Raw genomic sequence first — 27,052 nt, forward strand, 5'->3', positions numbered from 1 at the left:
GCTAAATATTCGCGTCGTGACTATTACGTGAGATTTCATCTTAGTTGCGTTTATTAGTTATCCGTCGTTTGGATTTCTGAGGGTAATATCGCGAGCTTCGACAATGGTCTAACATAAGTACCCTTGGTGGTTTTTATAGTTGCAGTTCGTTTTACATTGTCGGATCCGGGATGAATCTCTAAGACGCGACCTATAGCCCATTGTAGAGGGGGTAGATTTTGTTGTTTTACAAGTACGAGCTGATTGACGCGTAGTTGAATGCCCGAATTTTGTTTCCATTTCGACCTTTCCTGCAACGAGCCTAAGTACTCGCTACTCCATCTGCGCCAAAAGTGCTGTCGAAGTTGCTCCACGCGTTGCCATCGTAGGAGCCTATTCTCATTGATCTCGCAGAAATCTCTGCAAGGAAAACTATTTAGTGCTGTACCAACCAGAAAGTGACCCGGACCATGATAACACAAGTCGTTGGGATCCACGCTTAGTGGCGTGATAGGGCGCGAATTTAATATAGCTTCTATCTCAGATAATACAGTCTGCAGTTCTTCAAAATTTAAATGGGCTTGGCCCACAATTCTAGTCAAGTGATGTTTGGCGGATTTTACCGCCGCTTCCCATAAACCGCCAAAATGGGGAGCGTTGGGCGGAATGAATCCCCAGCAAATGCCCTCGTTGGCACAGAATTGATTGAGATCGGACTGCGTTTCTTGTTTGTTATAAAATTCGTATAGTTCCTTGATTTGCTTTTTTGCCCCGACAAAGGTGGTCCCATTATCCGAGTACATGTGGGTCGGTTTCCCTCTTCGCGCAATGAAACGTTTGAATGCACCAAGAAAACAGTCTGTCGTCAAATTGCTTACGACTTCGATGTGCGCGGCTTTAGTGGCAAAGCATACGAAAATGGCTATGTAGGCCTTATGATTGCGAGAGTTGCGCCTGTTTCCTTCGCGTATTGTGACTGGACCGGCATAGTCTATCCCACAATGCGCGAACGGTCTAGATGGGGTGACTCGACCGGCGGGTAATGATCCCATTAAAGCTTCCGAGAATCGCGGTTTTGCTTTAAAACAAGTTACGCATTCTTGTATGATCTTTCGCGCTGCGGATCTTAGCGAAAGTGGCCAGAAACGTTGCCGGACGGCGGCCATAGTACCTTGTGTTCCGGCGTGCATATTCCGAATATGCTCTTGTCTAATTATTTTTTGTGTTAAATCGTGTTTGCGCGGCAGCAAAATGGGATGGCATGCGTCAAAATCTAGGTTTGAGTTTTTAAGCCTACCGCCCACCCGGATTAGGCCATCTTTATCCATGAAAGGAGTTAACGGCAATAGACGGCTGCCTGTATTAATGGTCGTTCCTAATTTTAATGCTTCGTATTCTTTAGAGAAGACTTGTTTTTGTACCTCCCTGCACACGATTTCCGTTACAAGTAAAAGTTCAGACGAAGATATTGTTCTATTTGGCGCGAGATTCCGTTTCGTAGAAAATCTCATGCAATACGCAATGATCCGAAGGATTTTGTTTAGACTTGAATGCTTGGTTAATAGCTGGGTGACCATGCATTGGTCATGCTTGACGACAATCGCGGCTATTCTTCTTTGTTCGGGCATATCCTCCCTCGGATATGTAAAACTTCCCGATGGCCACTGATTTTCATGCAACTGTAGAAAGCTGGGCCCGTGCCACCACATGGATGATGCGATTAAATCATACGGATATATGCCCCTGGATAGTATGTCTGCAGGATTGTCGGAAGAGGAGACGTGACGCCACTGACTGATCTGAGTCAACCTTTGAATTTCTCCGACTCTATTTGCCACGAATACTGACCAGTTGCGCGAGGATGAAGCTATCCAATTCAATGCTATGGTGGAGTCCGACCAAAGAAATGCTTGCATGGGCGAGCCCAATGAGTCTTTCACCTTAGTTATGAGTTGAGCTAACAGAACCGCTGCCGATAGTTCAAGCCTTGGCAGTGACACGGCCTTGAGTGGTGCCACACGGGATTTTGAACACAGCAACTGTGAACGATATTCACTAGATTCGATGGTTGTGCGTACATATATACATGCGCCATATGCATTTTGACTTGCATCACAAAACCCGTGTAATTGCACGAGCTGTGAGTCTGGGTTGTATTTGACACCCCTAGGGATTTGTAGCTGATTTACAGCATGTAATTGAGACTTGAATTTTAGCCAGCTTGTATGTAATTCCTGCGGCACAGATTCATCCCAATGGATGCCGGCCTTCCACAGGTCTTGAAGAATGAGTTTGGCAATTACAATGACGGGTCCGAGGAGACCCAGAGGATCAAACAACCTGGAAACTTCAGAAAGAATAACGCGCTTAGATACTGCGCTGTTAGTGGAGTCTGAATTGTATGCAAAGTGAAAAACATCCTTGACTTGATTCCATTGAATCCCTAGTATGCTAGAATCTGTCTCGTTATGAATGGTAATTACTTCCTCATCACGATCCTTTATATTTTTTAGGAGTTCTGGGCAATTCGACGCCCACTTACTGAGTTCGAAAGATCCTATTCTCAGCAATTCTATTAGTTCATCTCGGAGTACCTTAGCCTCGTGCAGAGTATCTGCTCCCGACAAAAAGTCATCTACGTAAAAACTGCGTTTCACCTCTCTAGAGCCTACCGGGTACTTAGCTGCGTATTGATCGGCATGATAAGTAAGGCACCTGGTGGCCAAGTATGAAGCTGATGATGTTCCATACGTAACTATCAATAGTTCGTATGTGTCGACGTTGTTAGCAGGGTCGTCCCGCCATAGTATCCTTTGTAGACGTGTTTGAGAAGGATCCACCAATACTTGTCTATACATTTTTATTACGTCGGCGCTAAAAACATAAATGAAGAAACGAAATCGGATGAGTATGGATGTTAGCTCTTGCTGCACTACTGGCCCTATCATAAGTGCATCATTTAAAGATAAGCCCTCGGTAGATTTGCATGAAGCGTCAAATACTACGCGGATCTTTGACGTTTGATTGTTAGATTTGAATACGCAATGATGCGGTAAATAAAAACATGGGGAACTCTCATCGAGCTGCAATTCTATTTTTTGCATGTGCCCTAACGATATGTACTCATTGATAAATTGTTTGTATTGCTCTTCTAGATCGGGCTGTCGTTTAAAACGTTTTTCGATGCCCTTCAAACGAGACATGGCAATGCTTCGAGAGTCTCCTAACTTGTCGATTAATTGATCTCTAATGGGAAGTTTGACCACGTATCTGTCTTGTGGATTTTGATGAATATTGCTGTTAAAATGCTGCTCACAATAACTTTCCTCAGGAGTCAAATTATCGGAGTCATTTGTCGCGTCGTCTAATTGCCAGAACCAACTTAATTGATCATGTAACTGCTCGTTAGTTATAGATGCGTGTAGAGAATGTACCTTTGCGTGAATTGATTTTGAATCAAACATTCGTCCTGCTAGGATCCATCCAAACCTCGTTTTTTGTAATTTAGGATGCCTGTCCGATGATTGTATCTGTCCTACAGAGAGAAGATCCCAAAATATTTCGGCTCCAATTAGAATGTCGATATCGGAGGATACGTGAAATTGTGTATCAGCTAGCTTTATATTTCGTGGCAGTTCGAAATCCTTTCGCCTTAACGGTATGCCAGGGAGTTTTTCTGTAACTTGATCTGAAACAATACAATCGATTGTAGCACTGTATGAATCTATTCGCGATTGCAATTCGATTTTTACTGCTTGCGTGGCCGTCGTAACCGTTCCGTTCACGCCGGATATGGCTACGCTTAGTGATTTGGGAGTGAGGCCAAGCCTCGTCATGAATTTCCTTGATATGACATTCGCCTGAGAACCACAATCCAACAGAATGCGACAAGGTCAAAGCACGCCCTGATGATCGCGCGCGTGCACCATGGCTGTTGACAATATGACGTTAACACTTCCCCCTGCGACGTGTGTCGCTACTACGGCAGAGGATTCTGCGGAGTTGGAGTTGTCGCTGCCCTTTCCTGAAGAGCTAGAGGAATTAGGCGCTTGCTGCGAGACGGTTGTCATATGAAGAAGCGTGTTATGCTTGGCTTGGCAGACCTTGCAACCTCCTGAAGTGCATTTGCTAGCGATGTGCGTGTTGGAACGCAGACAATTAAGGCAAATTATGCGAGAACGAATTTCCGCGATCCTTTGAGGAACCTGAAGTGCCAAAAAATTCTTGCAGTAATAAATGGAATGCTCCCCTCGACAGTAGTTGCATTTTAACTTGACGGTAGCTGCGCATGCTGTTTGACGCTTGGCGCGTGCCTTGGCAGTGCCGTCCTTGACGTTCGCGACGTTGCTAGATTTGTTTGTGACTTCGAGCATCTGACACTGTCGTGTGATAAAATCGAAGAATTGTTTGGACGATGGTAATTCGTTACCCGTAAGCGAAGATTGCCACTCGCGTAGTGTGAGGGGATCGAATTTCGAGCATAGCACGTGTATTAAAATATCGTCCCAATACGCGGTGGGTCGCTTAAGAGCTTGCAACGCGTGTATGTGCTTTGTCGCGCCATCCGCGATTTGCCTTAACTCGGTATAATTTTCCCTTGTCATGGAAAGTAATTCTATAATGGTCTTGATATGATTTTGCACGATTACCCGTTTGTTATCGTACCGCTCTTTAAGAAGATTTCACGCTGCATTGTAATTCGCGTCCGAAATCTCTAGAGAATTAATTACGCTGCTCGCATCGTCTGTGAGAGAGGCCTTTAAATATTGAAACTTTTGTATGCAACTGAGAGACGCGTTCGTATGTATGACCGACGTGAATGTATCGAAGAACGGGAACCACTCGTCATATTTCCCCGAAAATGTCGGTAAATTTAATTTAGGTAAGCGCACGCGGGAAGTTGCGTCCGAGATTTCCGAAAGCGTTGCCGGCGAAACAGCGGCAGTGCGCGAGTGCGTGGGAGGGCTTAATAACTCCCTGATTTTAGCGGATACGGCATAAAATGCGTCCTCGAACGTAGCCCGATCGTTACCTTCGGCTTCTTCTAAAATTTCTATTTGCGTCTGTACAGTGTGATATTCGGCCCAATAATGTTCTAGTTTTAATTTGCGCTCTTCAAGTTGAGCCGTTGTCGAGGTATTGATAGCAGTAATTGTCTCGACGTAATGTTTTATTCGAGTGCAGGATCCCTTGATCATAGCGCGTTGTCTTTTAAGTACCGCGAGATTTTCTGTATTAGACATTTTAAACTAATTGAATTGAGACACACGTTTTATTCGAATCTGGTTGGTACTCGTCACTAGATAGCTACCCTTACCTTACATTTATTTCTTATTAAAGAAAGAAAACGCGTGAACGCTCGGTAATCCTTTGTCGGTCGTCCTGCGGGGAGGAAGGGGGTGTCGTCGTCTCAATGCGCTGTTTGGCCCTCGATGCGTCGTTCGTCTTGTCGAATATGGCCGACAAGGATTGCCGTGACTGCCGGTTCGATTGCCCGTCCGTTGGAATTATGCCGTTGTCGCCAATGCGGGGCAATCGTTTGTACTCGCCGACGAGTAAAATAGCCGCTCTTGACCTCTCCTTTGTTAGGACGTCTGCCGATGTATGGGAAATTCCGTAGGCCGATACCGTACGTGATAACTCGATACGTTGGCCTTTTTTAATTTGGCTTGCGCCCTTCGTGTTATATCCTCTAGAAGTTTGTTGGACAGTACCTTGACCGAGCTTGCGGAATTCCTTGGATGAATCCGGCTCGAAGGACCAAATGTACGGGATGTACGTAAGTTGAATTATCGGGCGTGTGCCCGTCGTATGTTGTCGTGGAATGAGTGCTTCACGAATATACGACCGAGAATGTTTCTCTCTCACTTGCTTATATTTATTGAAAAAACTCAGAAGGTAGTGACCTGCACTCGAGATACAAGGTATAAATGCTTAATTGAAATACAGCGTATAATGGTATACAATAGCCGGCTATGTCGGCCGCACGTGTGTCTCTCGTTGTCTCTGAGACGATTCTGATTCGTATTAGCGGGGACCGCGCACGATGGGTCGCGATCGGCAACGGAAGCCCCCGAAGGCAACGGCGAAGGACCCGACATATATATATGCGGGTACCCGAATTCGAGCGGGTAGATTGACCGGGCGATACGCGTAAATAGTTTATTGAATACCAAACAACCATGTATCTCGGCGTACATCAGTCCACTCCTAACGTCCACCTAATCCATTTTTCCTGCATTGCCTCTACTTCTCTCCTTTCCTTCCACCCCCATATTTCCGTCCCATATTCCAACACCGTTCGCACTAACCTTTCCATTAGTCATATCTTTTTTATCCAATGCAAATCCTCCTCCTGCAAATCTTCTTTTCCCCATTTCTCACACCTGTCTTATCACCGCTCCTGTCTTCCTTACTCTGTCCTTTACCTGTGCCTCCTGTCTCCCATTCCTTTGCAATTTGTATCCTAGAGAAATGAACTCCTTCACTTCCTCTAGTCTTTTCTTTTCATCTTCACTCAGCTTTTTTCATTCTTCCTCTTCCCTTTTTAAACCTCATTATCTTCGTCTTATCCACATTCACTTCTAATTTTTTTCTATACAATTTTTCATTTTCCCTGATATGTGTACCATCCTTTCTTCATTCTCTGCCCACAGTACCATGTCATCCGCATATGCTAAACAGTGTACTTTTTCCCCTCCCAGCTTCATTCCTCCTCATTCTCCTTTCCTCAGCACCTCCTCTATATCCGCTATTAACAGGTTAAACAAATGTGGGCTCATTGGGCAACCCTGCCTCACTTTCTTCGCCGTTCAGAAGCTTTTCTCTTCCTCCTTCCCCACTCTTACTTTGCTTCTCGTTTTTCTATATACCTCCTCTATCCTACTCCTTAGTTCTTCCCTTACCCCCTTATTCCTCATTGCTTCTGTTAACACCTCCTTGTCCACCGAATTAAACGCCATCTCTAAATCTATGAATGCCGCCACTACCTTACCTCCTTTCTTATTCACTTTTCTATTCACCAAATAGTATAGTACATAAATGCTGTCCATCACCCCCATTCCCTTCCTGAAACCTGTTTGACTCTCCGGTATCACATTCTCCTCCTCTATTTCCTTCTTTAGCCTTTCTGTTAGTATTTTCACGTATATCTTATATAACGTTGACATCAACATTACCCCTCTAATTTTCCACCCTATCTCCCGTTCCCTTTTTTACCAGTGGTACAATTATCCTATCTTTCCACCTCTCCGGCCATCCTTCCCCTCTCCAGATTCTGTTGCACATTTCCCATATCCACTCCTCTATCCTTTCCCCTTCATATTTCCATCCCTCACTCGGTCCATCCATCCTCTCCCGCTACCTTTCCTTTCTTTATTTTTTTCCATATCCTCTGTACTCCCCCCCTGTTTATCTCTTGTTCCTCATCCCTTTCCCTTTTTTTTCCTCTTCTTACAACTTTATTCTCTACCTCCCCCCTCCAATAAGTCCATGAAGTACTCCTTTCATTCCTCCGCTCTTATCTCTTCATTCATCTCTTTCCTCTTTTTTCTTTCCCTGTTTATGATTTTCCATTCCTCTCCTTCCCTTCTTGCCTCTATCGTCTCTTTGTACCATCTTATCCTCTCCTCTTCCCTTTTTCCTTTACACATTAGCTTGTATTCCGCTTTTGCTTTTTTTCCTTTTCCTCCTCCTCGCCTTTTCCTCCATTCTCTTAACTTTTTCCTCACCTCTTTCCTCTTTCCTTCACATTTTTTGTCCCACCACTTTTTCTTTTTTCCTTCTTCACTCTCTTTTTCTCCTTCTCTCAATTTCTTTTCTATCCTTCCTATTTTTTCTCTAACTCCTCTTCTATTCCCTCTTTCCATTCTCCTTCCTATTTTATTCCCTCCCTTATTCTTTCTCCTCCCCTCTTCGTCTATCTCCCCCCTTTTCTTTTTCTTTCTCTTTCCCTCTTTTTCTTTTTTTCATTATCTTCTCTTCTTTCTAATGTCACGATCATTGGGATGGTCCAATTCTACATTATCTCTCACCTTCATCCTCTTTATCTTTTCTTGTACTCTTTCCTCTCCTACCACGTAGTCAATCACCGATTCCCCTCTTCCTCCTGTGTATGTATACTCCCCTTTCTTATTCCCTCTTATCCTTCCGTTGAAAATACCCCACCCCACTTCTTCCAGTTACTTTATCAGTTTTTTCCCTCCTCATTAACTTTCTTTTTCTTTGATGATCTTTCCTCTGCCTCTTCTCCTCCTATCACTCCTCCTCTCCTCCCTGTTCTTGCGTTAAAATTTCCTTCTAATATTGTCCATTTGTTTCCTTCTTTCTCTTTCATCTACTCCTTTATTTCCTTGATTTTCTTCTTCATGTCCCCGTTAATGTATACATCTATTACCCTTCAACTCTCTCTTTCCACTTCTATATCCGCCATCATTATTCCATCCCCCTTTTCTTCCATTTCTATTACCTTAATCTTTCCCCTCTTCTTCTTTACTCCCATAATCATTTCCCCCATCAGTCTTCCTTTCTTCTTTTTATTCTTTGCTACTTGCTTCTCCCATCTATATCCTTTCGATAACTTCTTTTTAATCACTTCTTAATCTCTTTCCTCTATCCACGTTTTCATCATTACTATCACCTCTCAATCTCCTATTTTCTTCCAAAATTTTTCTTCTTTACTTTTTAGCCCTATCACATTCCAGAATCCTATTTTCCACTCTTTTCTTATTTTTTTCTCTTTTTTCCCTTTTTTCTTCTTCCTTTTCTCTTTTCTTCTCTCCCCTCCTTTTCTAACTTTGTTTCTCTTTCATTCCTATCTCCACTCCCCCTTTTTCCACTTCCATTTTTTCTATTTTTTCTCTAGTTTCTCCTTTCCAGTTTCTAAGCACACCTTCTTTCTTCTTCCATCTCCACCAACAATCGTTGATTTTAATCGTCCCATAGCTTGTCCATACCTTGTTCCCTTTCTTCCTTTTTCCCTCCGCAATCTCCATTAATTTCCATTTCATTTTTCTTTCCTCCCATGTTAAGTCGTCTTCTAAGATATTTTATAGTTTATATAAAATTGAGTATTTATATTAAGTCTCATAACTTGGAAAGTACTTAAGAAAGAAATATTTTATTATAGTGTTTTGGAAAGCTCTCGAGGTAAGCTACAAGAATAAATAATAAAAAGGATGTTTTATTTGAAAAATTCAAGGTGATCTTGATTTTGTTATGAAAACAAAACTATTTTCAAAATTTTTTATTGCATGTGGTAGCTTGCATGGAACAGATAAATTTTCATTGTAAATTTTTTTCCTAAATTGTCGGAAAGTGTCTCAAAAATCGTGTGGACCGTTACGCTGAACACCCTGTATATCTCTAATTATATTTAAAAAATAATTGTAATTATTTTGAGGTATATCTAGCAGTGTTGTACGTATTTGGTACAAATAAATTTCTATTGATATAAAAATTCAGTAATTATAATATACATTTGATGGTACAAGAAAGAAAAATAATTTTATTATATATTTTGTTTGCTTGGATTACTCATTATTTATTTATATTTATTTAGCAAATGTGTAAAGTCTTAAATAAATAAATAGTTTTTTAATTATTGGAAAATCAGCTTTTATAGTACAATTTTTTGTATTATATTAATATATTATATTTTTATTAATCAATTTTTATATAAAAAATATAAACATTATACATAAACGTTATAATTATAATTATAATTTTTATATACTTACATTTACAAATAAAAACTGAATTAAATCTCTTAAAAATACATTTTGTTATAGACATCATCTCACTAAACAATTGGTTTTAAATATGTTTAATATTTAATAAAAATTGATGGATTGCTAATTTAACGAATAATATAAAGATTGTCCGATAACATACTAGATCTGTTTTCTGTTCCTGCACTAATAAACTAGTGCACACTGGTGCAATAAGTTAAAGTGAGACAAAATATACTTGTCTCATTCTAGCTTATTGCACCAGTGTGCACTAGTTTATTAGTGCAGGAACAGAAAACAAGCCTACTGTTACGTTTACCGGCAATCAAGCACTCACTCGCACTCGGAATAAACTATCTCGCAATATAAAAAGGAACTTTAATAACACAATGCAATACAATATAATACAATATGCTGCGGCAGTCAAATACAATATAATGTGCATTAATCTACGATACAATATAATGTTGTAATGTAAGCTATCGGAGGAAACGTCCTCACGGCACGACAGCTCGGGTCGTTCCGAACGAATCTAATATGGCGCCGAAAAACAAAGACAGGATAGTTGTCAATCAACAACCCCCTTAACGATGGAACTCAAGAGATGAAAGACCAGGGACGTAACGTAATAATACATATGATTACGTTTTATTTTTTAGATTAAGGAATTGAATTATGAATGTTTAGACTAATTATTGATACTCCTGATAAAGGTACAAGACATACTTGACAGAAAACAGCAATGATATCAATTCGACTCTAACTGAAAAATTAACACGCTCGACGAAAATTCCATCTTCAATATTGGTAACGATAAATCAATGGAACGTTTGTTATTTTGCATAAATGCATTTCCCAAAATGCGTTTGTCGAATGAATCAAGAGGCAAGTAAGAAAACTAAAACAGAAAATGTTGAATTATTAGCAGGAATGGCCGGTTGTTAGGAGTTTCGCGAAAAGAAGTAAACGCGAGTTAAAGTATTAATGATGCTGATATATATTTGATAACATACAAAATATAGATGACTTATTTTACTGAACGATACGCATGACAAAAGAAAGAGAAAAAAACGTGCTCGTGCACTCGTGCGACTGATCGATGCGAAAGAGTCTCGCGAGAGAAAGAAAAGAGAGTGCGCATGCGCTGTTGCTACTTTCTTTCAAGTCGCATGCTGTGTGAAGCGCGCCAAGCTTAATAGTATATTGTGTATCAAGTGCGGAAAGTTGACAATTGGTCACGAGTGTGGGGGATGGACGCACCAGCCAAAGGCAAGTGCGACTACCCTACACGAGTGAACAATTGTCAATCCGCACGCGATACACATACTATTTTGTATTACAAGTGCAGGCAAAGTAGCTTTGTGCGCGTTTTCTGTGTGTGAGATGGCCGATCGCACGCCGCCATCTTGTGGCGGCACGGTGCGGCTCAGCCGTAGGCAATGGCTTTGAACGCGGCTTATTCACTCACCGCGTCGCCGCTAGATGGTGGCGTGGGAAATCGGTCGCTTTCCGCACAAAAAACACGAACACAAAGTGCCACTTTGCCTGCACGTGTAATACAAAAGCTATTATTAGGTTTTAATCCAATATTCCTACCGCTTAAGTGCTTCACGCATTTGTTTGTTAAATTTAACATTGCACATAAATTCTTAAAACGCTCTTTCGGAACGGCTTTTGTATAAACATCTTCTCGTTGCAGATTACTTGAAATATAGCATATTCTCAATTCTTTTCTCTTTACTTTTTCACGGAGAAAATGATAACGGATATCTATGCGCTTTATTCTTTTATGATAAATTGGATTCTTTACTAATTGAATCGCGGACTGATTGTCTATATAGATAACCGTAAGTTCCTTGCATTGACATCTAATATCATTCATACGCTTCCGGCAACCATATAGCTTCTTTTGCTGCCGCTGCAGCCACTACATACTTCGCTTCAGTTGTACTTAATGTTATAGATTTTTGTAGTTGTGAGATCCAAGTCACTGAACCGTTTGCGAGCATAATTACGTAACTGATTGTTGAGCGCCGCGTCTCTATATCGCCTGCAAAATCCTAACACAAAGTCATTCCCACTACTTTTATACATTATCTTGAGCTTCCTATCAAATATTTCAAGACGCATTTTGTTGCGTTTCAATGACTTAATCAAATTGATTTAAAAATCGGCTAAGTACATTCATGGCAAAGGCTATGTCAGGTCTTGATTTCATGCTATACATCAATGACTAGGAACATTAACGAGCTTACTGCCTCTCTGTAGGGGATATTCAAGACCTTTGATTCGTTTTCCTCCACTGGACTAACAATTAGTGTTTTAATATGTAAATTTACTTCAATAATTAGGTATTGTATTTTATTGGTAGTTTTTATGTAGAATGATTTAGTTATAACTTATTAGAATGATTTAGTTGTACTTTATAATTTTTATATTATCATTTTTCTAGTTACGCTTGATAAGGGCCAGTAATTGATGGCCGAAACGTTATGAGACATATTTTGTACTTTTGTCATGTGTCAGTTTAGTCGAATTAAATAAAAAGAAAATTTATTTTTATTATTTATTATTGTTTAATCATTACTGGCGACTTTAAGTATTTTAAAGTGTTAATTAAATTAACGTTTGAGAAAATTTAAAAATGATACAATAATTTAACATACATATAATTATACATACATACATTTTTTGGTTGATGCAGTAATGTTGAGGTTAATGATGAAAGTTCAAGGCTTTAAGTTGATGCTTAAAAGCATATCTGAAGTTGATGCTTGAAAGCATATCTCTGATTCAACATCTGACGAATCTGAGAATTCATTAATTCTTTTTCCCTTATTTTGTTCCAAAAATGTTTCTTCAGTCGTCTTCGATAATGTGTTTATTATTTTGTAAAAAAATGAATTGTTATATATAGGGCATGTTCCGATATACGCTACTGGTATTAAAAATCTATATTTATATTATGTATATTCTACATTTTCCATATTAGCAGTGTATATCGGAACATACTTTTATAATATATAAACATGTAAATAATTTTGTATAATACATACGGTGTAGTCTGAAATGTATCATCCAAAGATTTCATTATTTCAAAAAATTGATAACTCGATTTTAAATTTACTGAAGATGCACTAGATCCACTCGGCACATACTGTTTTACTTTTTTTGGCCCTTATATAACAATCACGATGATATTTCCACTTTTTTGTAATTTTTTTATACTGATATTAGCTATAATTAATAAACAGTTATTTCTAAATCTTGTCACAATTTTAAATAAAATAATAATAATCTTATTAATAAGTAATTATTAATAATAAATTCTTTACACGTAAAAATTTTCAATATAAATTTTTAATATATGCATACCTGAAGCGAAGTATGTCTAATTATCATTTATAACTAGGCACTTATAATAGGGTAACGTACGCTTAGGATGTGGAATGTGTATTTAGGCTCTCGTAAATAAATATGAGAAGTATTTACATTTTAATAGCGCATCCTGACGAATGCTTTATTTGGATTAAAGTTCTCTTTGTACATTAGGTTATTAAACTTGTCATTATTATTATGGTAATTATTGTGTAGCTTTTTCCATTGGTATCGCTTACTTTTCCCTCCTTTTCGTTTCGTCTGTGTAGAGGCGTCGCGTTTTCTTTGAAGGAGATACCGGAGGCGATATTAACGGCGGGACTCTCCACAATACTGCGTTCAATGTAGATCTTTCCTTCAGCGGAGATCTAGGTGGACTGTAGAGAATGTCGAAGTCGATGTCGTTGTCGGGGGCTGGTATTATTGGTAAACCTAGAAACAGAAGATTAGTCGTTTCCGGCAATGTTACGCCCGATGAAATGATAGATGATTTCGGCGTCGAAGCGCCAGATAGAGAAACAACGTTTGGTTTGGGCTGAGATGCCAGATAGTCTTGACTTTTTAGATGATGTTTCACTAGGAGTCTCTGGCCCTTTTAGTAGATTTTTACTTGTAGATTCCTGCCTAGTGAGGGGTCTTTAAGAGCTCCGGCAGCGTAGCGCCAGGAGTAAAGGGCCTCTCTGGCGGGCAAGCGCCAAGTGAAGGTGGCCGTTCCGGCGACGTAGCGCCAGGAGCTGGTAATTGTGCCGGTAGCGTAGCGCCAGGAATTGGTAATTTTTCCGGCGGTATAACGTCGGGGACAGCTACCTTCTCCGGCGGGCGTGCACCAGGAGTTTCGGGCTGTCTTAAGCTAAGTCTACTTTGGTCGTATCGTAGAATCGTAGCATCGTAGAATCGTTGCAATAGCTAGTCTATAAAGATCGTATCTCGTATCGTAGCATCGCAAGTGTCGTTAAGCGTCGTGCGATTTGTCGTAATTGGTCGTCACTGACTGTGTATAAGTTTAACCAAATCCAAACTTCTACGTTCTTGCGACAGACTGTGCGCTCATTGGCTGAATCCTCTTTTTATAAACTTGGGTTGACTTAACTATCTATGTACATAAAGTTTTATTTAATGACTTATCGATCAATCAGCGATAAGAATGATGGTAGCAGTAAAAACAGTATATTTCTCTGTTTCTTTGAAAATTGAAATAATTACAGTGCGAAAATGGATGAAATCACAGTGCGAAAATATATGCTTTTAATGATGAGCATGATTATTATTTCTGTTTATTTTAAAACATCGACATCATGCGACTTGTCGGAGATGGTGGATCAGACCACTAAACAAGTGTTGTAATGTAAAGGGATTCCATTTGTCATTATTTCATGAATTAAAGACTACAGACCACGAAGAATTTTTTTCGTATACAAGGATGTTACCTCATCAATTTAATGATTTACTTAGACAAATTAAGCCATTTCTTCTTCTTGGTGGTTTGCGACATCCTTTACCTTCAGAATTGAAACTTGCATTGACTATTGGGTGATTATGCAATACATTATATATTTTAAAAAAAGATATGAATTTTTAATGATAATTGTATTTCTTTTGATAAATTTCTTTAGTGTTAAATTTTTTATGATTGCAGCTTTTTAGCACATGGTGACAGTGCACATTCTAAATATTGGGAATATAGAATTGATCGATCCATTGTGTACAAAGTTATTCGAGAAGTGTGTGAAACAATATGGAAAGCTTTTCAACCTGCAGTACTTCCACAATCAGATCGATTTATTTGGAAACAAACAGTTGAAGGTTTTTTCAATAAATGGCAGTTTCCAAATTGCATCGGTGCACTTGATGGGAAGCACATTTGCATAAAAGCACCATCAAATTCTGGATCAAAATATTGTTAAAAAAAATTCTTCAGCATTGTTCTAATGGCAATATGTGACTACAAATATCGTTTCCTTTGAGTGGATATTGGTCAATTTGGTATGTACATAAGTGATTGCAATGTGCATATATATTCTTCAAAGCTCCCCTTAGACAACAAGAAGAATTTTTAAGAATATTGATGCGCATGATTGATAGATAAGTCAGTTAATATTGTTAAACATTTTTCTGTCTTTTACAGGATCTATTAGTAATGGTGGAGTGTGGAGTGAGAGTGAGCTTGGGAGATGTATGGGACAAGGAACTTTTGATGCACCACTGCCATGTGAATTGCCTGGTACAAATATCAAAACTATGTCCTGGTTGCTGATGAAGCCTTTCCATTAAATATGAACATTTTAAAACCATATTCTAAAAAATTTCTTGCTGGTAAAAATGTTGATAATGCTCCAGTATTTAATTATCGTCTGTCAAGAGCACGAAGGATCATTGAAAATACATTTGGTATATTGGCAGCTAGATGGCAAATTCTTCAGAAAGACTGTAATTCATCCTGAAAATGTGGATCACATAATTAATGCTTTAGTTTGCTTACATAATTTTATTATGAATGACGAAGAACAGAGACCTGATGCTACAAAATGGTATTGTCCCTCTAACTTTGTAGATAAAGATAATGAAAACCATGAAATTATGGAAGGCGCCTGGCGAGAGCTGATTGACAACTTAGCACTATATGAAGATCTTGTTAATATGAAAGGAAACAGTGGCACAAATGCTGCAAAAGCTTAGAGAAATGTATTTCGCGAATATTTAGTATCAAAAGTTGGATGCAACCAAACTTCATGGCAATTTTAATTGGCATTAAGAGAATGTTATATTAATGAATAAATAATATGTAATATTATTAAATAAATTTTTTCTTCATTTTAATTTATTATTTTTTTAATATAAACTGTACAATGCATGTATATATACTTGTTTAATAGAAAAGAAAATAAATTTGTATATTGATATATGTATTTATTGATATATAAATAAAATTATTCTCCATTGATATATAAATTTTACTATTTTCTCTTAAATAGTGTGTATTTGTCTAGTTCCATTAGTTCATATCAACTATACATATATTTAGTATACTAGGTCGAAGGCACTAAGAGTTTCATATCACAAATCAACTTCATATCACAAAAAAACGCATTATTTTTACCTTAAATATATATATATAATAATAAATATGATATTTTTAAATCGGCCAATAGAGCTTAAGCGCGAAAAATTAATTCTTCGGAATTGTATCTCTTGGTTTGAAATTACTAAGTTCCATATATAAATTAATCTCGAACTTACATATGGAGAAATAGGCGAGAAAAATATAAGTCCGAAAAGTCGCTGAAGCGGGAATCAAACCCGCATCTTTCACTTTCCGGGCGACTGCTCTTACCAACTAACAATAAGCTATTCAGATCCTTTCGATCCTATATTTTTCATTTGCCTTTTAGTAGATGTTAGTAAATAACGCCGTCATAAGGCCCAGGCGTGAATAAAATCAGAAAAGAGGCAAATGAAAAATATAGGATCGAAAGGGTCTGTGTAGCTTAGTTGGTAAGAGCAGTCGCCCGGAAAGTGAAAAACGCGGGTTCGATTTCCCCTTCAGCGGCTTTTCGGACCTATATTTTTCTTGCCTATTTCTCCATATGTAAGTTCGAGATTAATTTATATGTGGAACTTAGTAATCTCAAACCTAAGTTCCATAATCTCAAACCAAGAGATACAGTTCCGAAGAATTAATTTTTCGCGCTTGGGCACTATTGGCCGATTTAAAAATATCATATTTATTAATATTAAGAGCCCATAAAAATATTTCTTTTCTGATAATATATAATATATTAGACTTTTTTTGGTATTCTTATATATCTTATATATATTAAAGCTCTTTTTATAAAAATATAAATTTTTTAACATTATAAATATTCTAGTTTTGAGACTTTTGCGGCCATTGGAATCATCAATGCAAAAGATTTCCGTATGGATGCCGCGTGGTTTAACAGCGTAATGTCGACGTTTTGCAAACGTTGCAGTTTGCATCTTCAGGGCTGACAGCTCCGATATTGAGCTTTCTTGGGTTGTGATCCTTATATGTATTATAGGAGGTTTTTCATCTACGGAAAAGTATTCCGTCATGACGCCGCTTAGTGGTGTGAGTGTATATTAAGGACAGTGTGTCAAATAGGGTTTGTTTCATAACCTTTGTCGCGGTTGAGGTTGTCGGGATGTTTCAGAATTTCTAGGGCTTTACGATATTTCCTGGCGAAATAGCTTTGCGAGGAGGCTAGTCTGGTTGCTTTGTCGTATTGTACCGAGTGTCCCGTTTCCATCCAATGTTCTGCCAAGGCTGATTGACTAAAATGGCAGTACCTGGTACTCTGTTGTTCCTTAATTTGTGTACTGATCTTTCTCTCAGGTTCTCTTATTGTACACTTTTCCGCAGGAGCAAGAAATCTTGTATACACCTGGTGTTTCTAAGTGTGGTCTCCGATCCTTGGGATTAGGAAGTAGTTGCGCAATCTTATTTTGAGGTTTGAAAATTACTTTGATATTATGTTTACCCAGGATCCTGCTAATGCGTTCTGTTGTACCTTGAAGATACGGAAGGGTCGTCCATTTTTTATCTTCTTTTTCTTCTTCTTTTTCACTTGATGTACTCATATTTGTAGAACTGGAGATTTTATTTTTCAGTCTTTCAGTTGTTCGATGGATGTCTTTGGTGTTGTACCCATTCTTGGTCAAGACTTGGTTGAGATGTTCTAATTCTTCATTCAGGGAAGTTGGTTTAAAAATTGTTAAGGCTCTGTATATTAATGAACTGATGATAGAATTCTTCTGAGCCGGGTGATGATGAGAGGTAACGATCCGTATGTGTTGGTTTTCGATAAACCCCATGGCCTAAGGTGCCGTCTTTGTTCTTTTTAACTAACACGTCTAGAAAAAGGAGCTGATTATTCTGTTTTATTTCCATTGTGAACTGAATACTGTAGTGCTGGCAATTTAGAAAGTCGAAAAATTGAGGGAGTGTTTCTCTGCCATGACTCCAGATGACAAAGGTGTCATCAACCTATCGAAACCATGTAGAGGGTTTAAGAGATGCATTTTTCAGGATTTTATTTTTAAAATGTTCCATGAAAATGTTTGCAATGATAGGTAAAATGGGGGATCCCATTGCTGCTCCAGAGGTTTGTTCATAGAACTCTTTGAAATTGGAAATAGGTTAAGGTTAGGCAATGTTCTATTAATGGGAAAAAATTTAAGTCAATATTTTCAGATTTTTTAATAATATCTAAAGTGTCTTGTACAAAAAGAAAGCTCAATATCGGAGCTCTCAACCTTGAAGATGCAAACTGCAACATTTGCGAAACGTCGGCATTACGCTGTTAAACCACGCGGCATCCATCCGGAAATCTTTTGCATTGATGATTATAAATATTATATATAATATTTCTCATTTGATTTTATTCACGCTCGGGCCTAATCATGGCGTTATTTACTAACATCTATTAAAAAGGCAAATGAAAAATATAGGATCAAAAGGGTTTGAATAGCTTAGTTGGTAAGAGCAGTCGCCCGGAAAGTGAAAGACGCGGGTTCGATTCCCACTTCATCGACTTTTCGAACCTATATTTTTCTCGCCTACTTTTCTCCATATATAAGTTCGAGATTAATTTATATATGGAACTTAGTAATCTCAAACCAAGAGATACAGTTCCGAAGAATTAATTTTTCGCGCTTGGCTCCATTGGCCGATTTAAAATATCATATATTATTGTTAATTTTAATGTTCAATATTTTAGTTAAATATATTTAAATAAAGATGTGAAATTTAATGTATTCACTTTTAGTTCAAATGATGTTAACTTTTAATATTTATTAGTTGTATTTTACTTTTAAGACATTATATATATATACTTCTGATATATTCTGTATATACACATTTTGTTACTGATCATTATTTTTATGGACGTTTCGTAGTCAAAGGGCTACAATACAAAAACAGCGCTAAGTATTTTTTGTACATCACATTTTTATTACTTTTATTTTTTAATTTAAATTTAAAATTTTTATTTAACTTTAAATTTTTTAATTTTCTAAATTTAATTTTTTGTGCCTTATATTACCTTTTTTGAATATACGTTTAAATATATTTGAATTAAATAATTATTTATAGATAAATAATTTATTTTATTATATATATTTATTTATTTAAATATTTTATAAAAATATATAATAGTTTTACAATGTGTTGTGTGCCTCGGGTGAGACACAAGGGGTCGCGCCAAATTAGGATGAAGATCTGGGGCGTCAGGACTTATTTCGGGTTAATGAAATAAATGCACTTCACTTTTATTATTAAAACTTTTATTCAAGTAAACCGCTTGATTTTTATTTATTTTACCACTGTTACACTTGTGAGTATATCGGTTTAACGGCACTGTTTAACTATAACTTCGCGTATCGTGCGCGACTGCGAAGGGATGTTATATATCGCACGCGGCTAGTGAGGTCGTTTAACTAACGACGCGAGAGCGTCTTGAGAGCGACTTGAGAGCGACTTGAGAGTGACTTTTCGACTGAGCGGCGCGTCTCCTGCTCCGTTTTTATAGTATCACTTTTTGGGATTTCCTTGATCGGAAGGAGTGCCTGGCCCCCTCGGTCAAGGACCTAAGTGCAAGCGAAGCAGATTCAAAGTCCTTCTGCTTTGCTTGCGCGTTGAGCAATTTCGGTTCCGCGTATATCTCGCATCGTATGCGTTTTTACGCGGTCAGTGTCCGTCGTCAAACGGATGTAATACGAGTAATTATTTTTTAATAGTTATATCTCTTAGGGATATAACAAATGTATATACATTCCAGTTTTAATTAATTACATAATTATTCATGTTATTTAAATTTAAAGATAAATAAATATATATATATATTTTACTGAATTTATTTTGTTATTATATATATTATAAACGTTTTAAAATAAAGCAATAATTATACATTTGTATCATTATAGGAAATTTATCTAAATATTATATGTTATGTTGTTACTTACTTAGTGCAACTTTTTGATTTCACTACTTTTTGATGCTAATATTTTAACCTTTTTTCTCGTATTATTAATATAATTATTTAGCGCAATTTTTTGATTTTACTACTTTTTGATGCTAATATTTTAATTTTTTTCTAGTATTATTAACAAAAAAAAAATATAATTTATAAATATTATATAATTTTTGAGAAAATATTTTTGATGGTAATTAGTTTTTGCAAAGAATTATTTTTCCTATAAACATAATTTTTGAGAAGATTGTAACGAAGCACCTTTCCCGACGCCACGGATCGGCTCGTCGGTGCCAGGATTCGGGAAGAGGGGAGACTCAGATTTACAATGACACACGGTTGCTCTGGTAAAAGTAGAGTTTATTCGGGGCCACCTTCCTGTGGTTCTCCCGTGATTCAAACCATTATACACAGCACAGTATAATCGGACGAAACGCGACCAGATGATACAGACGCGTACACGACTTATTGCTAGGATTGACAGATAGAAATATTACGGACGAGACGCGACCAGATTATACGGACGCGGACACGACTTATTGCTAGGATTGACGGATAGAAATATTACGGACGAGACGCGACCAGATTATACGGACGCGGACACGACTTATTGCTAGAGTTTCCAACGCGGACACGCGTACGGGCGCCCTGAGAAGGGCGAGCTCCGTCGGGCGCCGGTGACTTTCAGGTAGGACCCGGTGACCGAGGACGCTCGGCCTGCACGACGAGAACGCTCGTCGGCCGGGGTGATTTACGGACAGGACCCGGTGACCGAGGACGCTCGGCCTGCACGACGAGAACGCTCGTCGGCCGGGGTGATTTACGGACAGGACCCGGTGACCGAGGACGCTCGGCCTGCACGACGAGAACGCTCGTCGGCCGGGGTGATTTTACGGACAGGACCCGGTGACCGAGAACGCTCGGCCTGCACGACGAGAACGCTCGTCGGCCGGGGTGATTTACGGACAGGACCCGGTGACCGAGGACGCTCGGCCTGCACGACGAGAACGCTCGTCGGCCGGGGTGAGTTACGGACAGGACCCGGTGACCGAGAACGCTCGGCCTGCACGACGAGAACGCTCGTCGGCCGGGGTGAGTTACGGACAGGACCCGGTGACCGAGAACGCTCGGCCTGCACAACGAGAACGCTCGTCGGCCGGGGTGATTTACGGACAGGACCCGGTGACCGAGGACGCTCGGCCTGCACGACGAGAACGCTCGTCGGCCGGGGTGAGTTACGGACAGGACCCGGTGACCGAGAACGCTCGGCCTGCACGACGAGAACGCTCGTCGGCCGGGGTGAGTTACGGACAGGACCCGGTGACCGAGAACGCTCGGCCTGCACAACGAGAACGCTCGTCGGCCGGGGTGATTTACGGACAGGACCCGGTGACCGAGGACGCCCGGCCTGCACGACGAGAACGCTCGTCGGCCGGGGCGAGTCACGGACAGGACCCGGTGACCGAGAACGCTCGGCCCGCACGACGAGAACGCTCGTCGGCCGGGGTGATTTGGAGTGTGGGAGCTGAGGAGCGATCCCTGAGTACGCTCGAGGGACCAGGACGGGACTGGAGTCGAAGTCTCGGCTGCGCCGCTCTTTATACCCGTCGGCCACCCCACTCTAAGACTAGCTTGGAGGGGGTCGAGTGACGGGTGGGGGCGAAAAGGCGGATTCCCAACGTATTCGTGTGGTGGCCCCGAAAGGGGCCGTTTACACGAGCGCGGGCGACTAGTGACGGCTAATCGGGTCGTCACAAGATAATATTTTTTATTATTATAAAGAATTATTTTTGCTGGCGAAAGATATAACTTAGCGCTTTCTTTTTACATCTGTGATGTCTTTTTTAGTGGGATTTCACATATTTTTGCAAAGATTATTAAATAAAATGCATTAAATAAATGTATATTTTTTAATATTTATAATATTAATGTAAATATATAAAAAGTAATATTAATAATAATAGTAGTATTAGTAGTAATAGTAATAGTAGTAATAGTAATAATAATAGTAATAATAATAATAGTAATAATAATAGTAATAATAACAATATAATAATTATAATAATATTAATTCAAATAATAATTTTTAATTATTACATGGCGGCCACCGCGACCACTGCGGCCACCGTGACTACCGCGTCCGTTTTGTCCGCGACCACGGCCATAAAAATATCCTCCTCTTTGTCTATACCATCGGGCTCTCGCTCGCCCGGCTCCTCGTCTATATCTGAATAAATCTGAAATAGTAAAATTGTATATATTACATGTATACGTGTGTGTGTGTGTGTGTAGAAAAAAATTATAGACAACACGTACTTTCATTGTACAGCTGCGGCTGCGACTGCGGCTGCGATTGCGGCTGCGACTACGACTGCGGCTGTTGCTGCGGTTGCTGTTGCGATTGCTGCTGCGGTTGCTGTTGCGGTTGCTGCTGCGGTTGTTGTTGCGGTTGCTGTTGCGGTTGCTGCTGCGGTTGCTGTTGCGGTTGCTGCTGCGGTTGTTGTTGCGGTTGCTGTTGCGATTGCTGCTGCGGTTGCTGTTGCTGTGGTTGCTGCCGCTGTGGAGCAATGCTCTTTTGTTGGCGCTGGATCGCCTGCAGCTCTTGCCGCGCTTGTCGCTGCTCCTACAGCATTTGTCGGAGAATGAGCAGCATCAGCTCTTCGTCCGTCTCCATTAATAAATCATCTGATTTTTCTAAAAAAAATATAATAATTTTATATAATTCTATTTAAAAAAGATGTACGGCAAGATAAAAAATGTGATTAATTATAATTATTATACAAAATTAATAATAAATTATACTTAGATTTAGATTTAGATATATTTATTGCCGCCCCAATTGGGGATTACAAGGCGCTTTTTTTTTTAAAGGAGCGTTCCCAAACCTTTATTCCTTTCTTTACCCTTTTTCCTTAACCTAAACTTATACCTATAACTTAACCTAATTACATATCCAATTTTCGCCACGCCTCTCCTCTTTGCCGCCTTTTTCAACTTTTCTCGCATTTCTGCCCTACCTACACACACACACGTCCGCCTTTCCCTAACCTTTCTTATCCTAACTTAACTTAACCTACGCAATCTTACATTCTACTTAGCCTATGTTGGACCTCCGCTTCCGGTTACCATTATTCTTCCACTCCTTTCCTCTCCCTCTCTCTCTCTCTCTCACACACACTCACTCTCACACTCACTCTTCCCCTCTCTCTCTCCCCTCATCTCCTACCCTCTCTCATCCCCCTGTCCTTTTTCCTCCTTCTCCTTCTCCCCCTCCCCTTTCCCTCTTGCTTTCTCTAACCTTTTTAACCATATTTCCCCTTCTCCCTCCTCCTAATATCTCCTTTACCATTTCCTGCCAGCTCTCTTCCCTTCCCCAATTCATACATTCCTCCCATACATGCTCCCACGTCTCTAACCCTCTCCCACATATCCTGCACTTCCTATCCTCCTCCTTTTCCCAATACCTATTTCCCTTCATTTCATTCCCCAGTCTATACCTTGCCATCCTCCTCCATCTACCTTCCGCCCACCCTTTCTTCAGATAGCCCGGAATCCCCTCCCCTTTAATCTGTTTGTACCACTTATTATATTCCGATTTTATCATTTTTCCTACTCTCTCTTCCCTCTGTTCCTTTTCTTCCCATTCCTCAACTTCTTCCCATCTGAACTCCCCCTTTTCTCTTCTTTCCTCTATCTCCCTTAATACCATCCCCTTACCCTCAAAAAATTCCCTCCTTTTTTTCTCCCACTCTGACAATTCCCCTCCTTTCTTTGCCCTTTCTTTAATCTCCCCCAAACATATTCTCGCCAACCATCCTCCCTTACCCTCCTCTAGCCTTCTCTCATAACCCCATGCTCTTCTTCCCATCCTTGTCTTTATCTTTTCCCTTTGCAATTCCTCCCTTATCATATATCCAGGCGTTCCCCAATCCACTCCTAACATCCATCTCAGATACCTTTCTTGTATCCTTTCCAATCCCTCTCTCTCTTCCCATCCCCATATCTCCACCCCGTATCCTAAAACCGTCCATACTAACGCATCGAAGAGCCACAACCTCCTCCCCCAATTATTCCCAAATCTCCTCTTACCTATTCCCCATACCTGTCCCATAATTGCTGCCCCTCTCTTTATTCTGTCCCTTACCTGTCCCTCTTGCCCCCCATTCCTTTGAATCACATATCCTAAATACTTGTACTCCTTTACCTCCTCTAATTTTTTTCCCTTCCAATACCAACTAGCCTTTTTTAACCTCCCTCCTTCTTTCCTGCATCTCATCACCTTCGACTTCTTCTCATTCAATTCCAGTCCCTTCCCCTCCAGATATCTCCTTAACCTCTCCATTATACCCCTCATCCCCCCCTCATCTTCTGCCAACAGCACCACGTCATCCGCGTACGCTAGCGTATAAACCTTGCCCTCTCCTAGCCTCACACCCCCCCATCTCCCTTTCTTCATTTCCTCCTCCAAGTCCGCCATCAACATGTTAAACAGAAGTGGGCTCAGTGGGCATCCCTGTCTCACCCCCCTCCCCGTCCAAAACTTCTCCCCCACCTCCTCCCCTATTCTAACCCTGAACCCTATCTCTCCTAGCACTTCCTCGCACCTCCTCATTACCTATTATATAATCTATTACCGATTTCCCATTCGGCCCCATATACGTCCATCCCCCTTCCTCATCCCCTGCTATTCCTCCATTCATTATCGCCCACCCCTTTTCCTCCAACTTCTTCACCAACCTTCTCCCTTCCCCATTTACTTTTTTATCTCTTGATTTTCTTCCCTTCCCTTCCCCTCCTTCCTCCTCTCCTATCTCCACTCTTTCTCCTAAATTTCCCGTTCTTGCATTAAAACCCCCCCCCTATTATCGTTCTTACTCTGTCTCCCTTCTCCTCCATCCACTCATTCATCTCCCCTAGCTTCTTCTCCATCTCCCCATTTATGTACACTCCCACCAACCTCCATCTCTCCCCTCCTTTTCCTATCATCACCTCCACCATTCCCTCTTTATCCGCCTTACACTTTCCTTCTATTCCTACCCCTTTTCTCACCCCCACTATAATTTCACCCATAGCCCTTCCTTTTTTACTCTTCCTCCTCGCATATTGCACCTCCCATTTATACCCTCCCGGCATCCTCCCTTTCATCTTTTCCCACCCTTTTTCATCTACCCATGTCTCTAGGAAAAACATTACATCCCATTCTTCTACCGCTTCCCAGAAGTCCGCGTCCTTTTTTCTTAATCCCGCCACATTCCAGAATGCCACCTTCCATCCTTCCTCCCCTTCTCCTTCCTCCTTTCCTTCTTCCCCTCCTCTCCCTTGCCCTTTACCTCCTACTTCCCTCCTCTCTCTCTTTCTCTTTTTCACCCTTCTTTCCCTACTCTTTCCCTCCCCTCCTTTCCCGTCTCCTGTATTGTTTCCATCCCCTTTCCTTCTATTCCCTCCTCTCTCCTCTCTTCCCTCCTCTCATCCCCTGCTCCTTCTTCCTTTAGTTCCTCTTTCACCTCGTCCCATCTCCACCATTTACCTCTCATCCAGATTCTCCCATACCTTACCCATGCCCTCCTTCCCTCTCTTTCCTCCCCTCTCGCCAACTCTCCTAATCTCCACATCATCCTTCTTTCTTTCCACGTTAGATCCTCTTCAATCCTCTCCTCCCTTCCTCTCAACCTCCTTTTCTTTTCCATTATCTCCCTTTTAACCTCCATCTCTCCCACCCTTACTAATGCTATACTTGTCCCGTTCCTTCTCCCTTCCCCTATTCTCCTCACTTCCTCTACTTGCCCCCCTACCCCTATCTCTTTTAATAATTTCTCCACCTCCCCTTTCACCCCCCCTTCTCCTCCCTTAATTCCTTTTATTATCACATTCTTTCTCTTTTCTTCTCTTTCCTTTCTCTCCCATTTCCATTCCATCCTCTTAATCCTATCTTCCATCTCCTCACTCTCCTTTCCCTTCTCCCCTTTCTCTCTCTCCCCCCTTTTTTCCTATCTCTAATTCTTCCATTTTCATCCCCATCTCCTTAATCCTTCCCATAAATTCCTCTCTCTTTCTCTCCCACCTTTTCTCCCTCTCCTCCATTTCCTTTTTTAGCCCCCTTACCTCCTCCCTTAATTCCTCCTGCCCTCTTACTCCCTCCTTAATCTCCTCTCTAATCTCTCTTCTTATCTCTCTCATCTCCTGAATTATCTCCTCCTTCCATTCCCTCCCCATCTCTTTTAATATCTCCTCTATCCCTCCTGCCTCCTCCCTCCTTTCAACCTCTGGCGACCTTATCACCTTTTTACTTCTCCTGAACGCCCACTCCAAATCCCCTTTTTCCTCTCTCTCCTTTCTCAACCCTACTTCCTTTAATTCCTCCCTTTTCCTTTTCAAAACCTCCTCTGCCGTCCTTGTGCTCCCTCTTCTCTCCCATTTCTCCGTCTTCTTTAATCTTTCTATCTCCTCTATTTCTTTCCTTTCCATCAATATATCTCCTTTACTCTATGTCTAGTGACTTTCCCTATACCCTATTTCACTTACTTTCTCCTCTGCTAGTGACTTTCCCTATATCCTCGACTGGTTCCTCTGTCACTAGAGACTTTCCCCACATCTACACCTATCCCCTATCTCTCCTCTCCTTTTACACCTGCACTTCTCTTTCCTAGTACCTTCCTCTCCCCTCGTGCCCCTGATCTATCTTCCAAACTGCCAACTCACTCTACCTGCATCACTTCTCTTCCTTCTCACCGCTCTATTCTCTTCTCACCTCACTTGCCTGCACTCCCCTTGCATTCGCCAACTCCAGCTTCTCACTCTCTCACTCTCTCTCTCCCTTTCTCTTCCTCACACCTCTAATACTCTACTCAAATACACACACTAACAGCACCTCAACCTTCTCACACGCAACCGGAAACGGAAGTCTAATAAATTATACTTACGAGACATACTTATGCGTTGCTACCTTAATCATAGTAAACAAAGTGAATTTGAATCAAAATA

The 27,052-nt window shown here is 40.3% G+C and overlaps 3 protein-coding genes and 1 pseudogene across 4 annotated transcripts; 1 reads left to right on the top strand and 3 right to left on the bottom strand.

The window, feature by feature from the left end:
• Positions 1-53: 53 nt before the first annotated feature.
• Positions 54-3,815, bottom strand: LOC114945619 (uncharacterized). The gene has a single exon (XM_029321886.2). It carries the CDS (start codon positions 3,813-3,815, stop codon positions 54-56), a length of 3,762 nt encoding a protein of 1,253 aa, XP_029177719.2.
• A 57-nt stretch (positions 3,816-3,872) lies between these two features.
• LOC114944920 (uncharacterized) lies at positions 3,873-4,583 on the bottom strand. The gene has a single exon (XM_029320977.2). The coding sequence runs from the start codon at positions 4,581-4,583 to the stop codon at positions 3,873-3,875; it is 711 nt and encodes a 236-aa protein (XP_029176810.2).
• Positions 4,584-9,969: 5,386 nt separating this feature from the next.
• Positions 9,970-15,360, top strand: LOC114927998 (uncharacterized; annotated as a pseudogene). The gene is made up of 3 exons (XR_003818994.2): positions 9,970-14,615; positions 14,722-15,068; positions 15,211-15,360. The product of XR_003818994.2 is annotated as an uncharacterized LOC114927998 (transcript).
• A 1,837-nt stretch (positions 15,361-17,197) lies between these two features.
• On the bottom strand, positions 17,198-17,915 carry LOC114944919 (uncharacterized). Its single transcript, XM_029320976.1, has 2 exons — positions 17,565-17,915; positions 17,198-17,452 (listed from the first exon to the last, which is right to left on the bottom strand). Exons 1-2 carry the CDS (start codon positions 17,913-17,915, stop codon positions 17,198-17,200), a joined length of 606 nt encoding a protein of 201 aa, XP_029176809.1.
• Positions 17,916-27,052: the final 9,137 nt, after the last annotated feature.

The sequence above is a fragment of the Nylanderia fulva genome, unplaced genomic scaffold (genome assembly GCF_048542155.1).
Source record: "Nylanderia fulva isolate GAGA-0341 unplaced genomic scaffold, ASM4854215v1 Scaffold111, whole genome shotgun sequence".
Classification (NCBI taxonomy): domain Eukaryota; kingdom Metazoa; phylum Arthropoda; class Insecta; order Hymenoptera; family Formicidae; genus Nylanderia; species Nylanderia fulva.

Coding starts and splice junctions, on each gene's coding strand:
- LOC114945619 (XM_029321886.2), bottom strand. CDS start 3,815: ATGACGAGGCTTGGCCTCACTCCCAAATCACTAAGCGTAGCCATATCC.
- LOC114944920 (XM_029320977.2), bottom strand. CDS start 4,583: ATGACAAGGGAAAATTATACCGAGTTAAGGCAAATCGCGGATGGCGCG.
- LOC114944919 (XM_029320976.1), bottom strand. CDS start 17,915: ATGGGGTTTATCGAAAACCAACACATACGGATCGTTACCTCTCATCAT. Junction 17,453..17,564: donor TGGGTAAACATAATATCAAA/GTAATTTTCAAA, acceptor CCTGCGGAAAAG/TGTACAATAAGAGAACCTGA.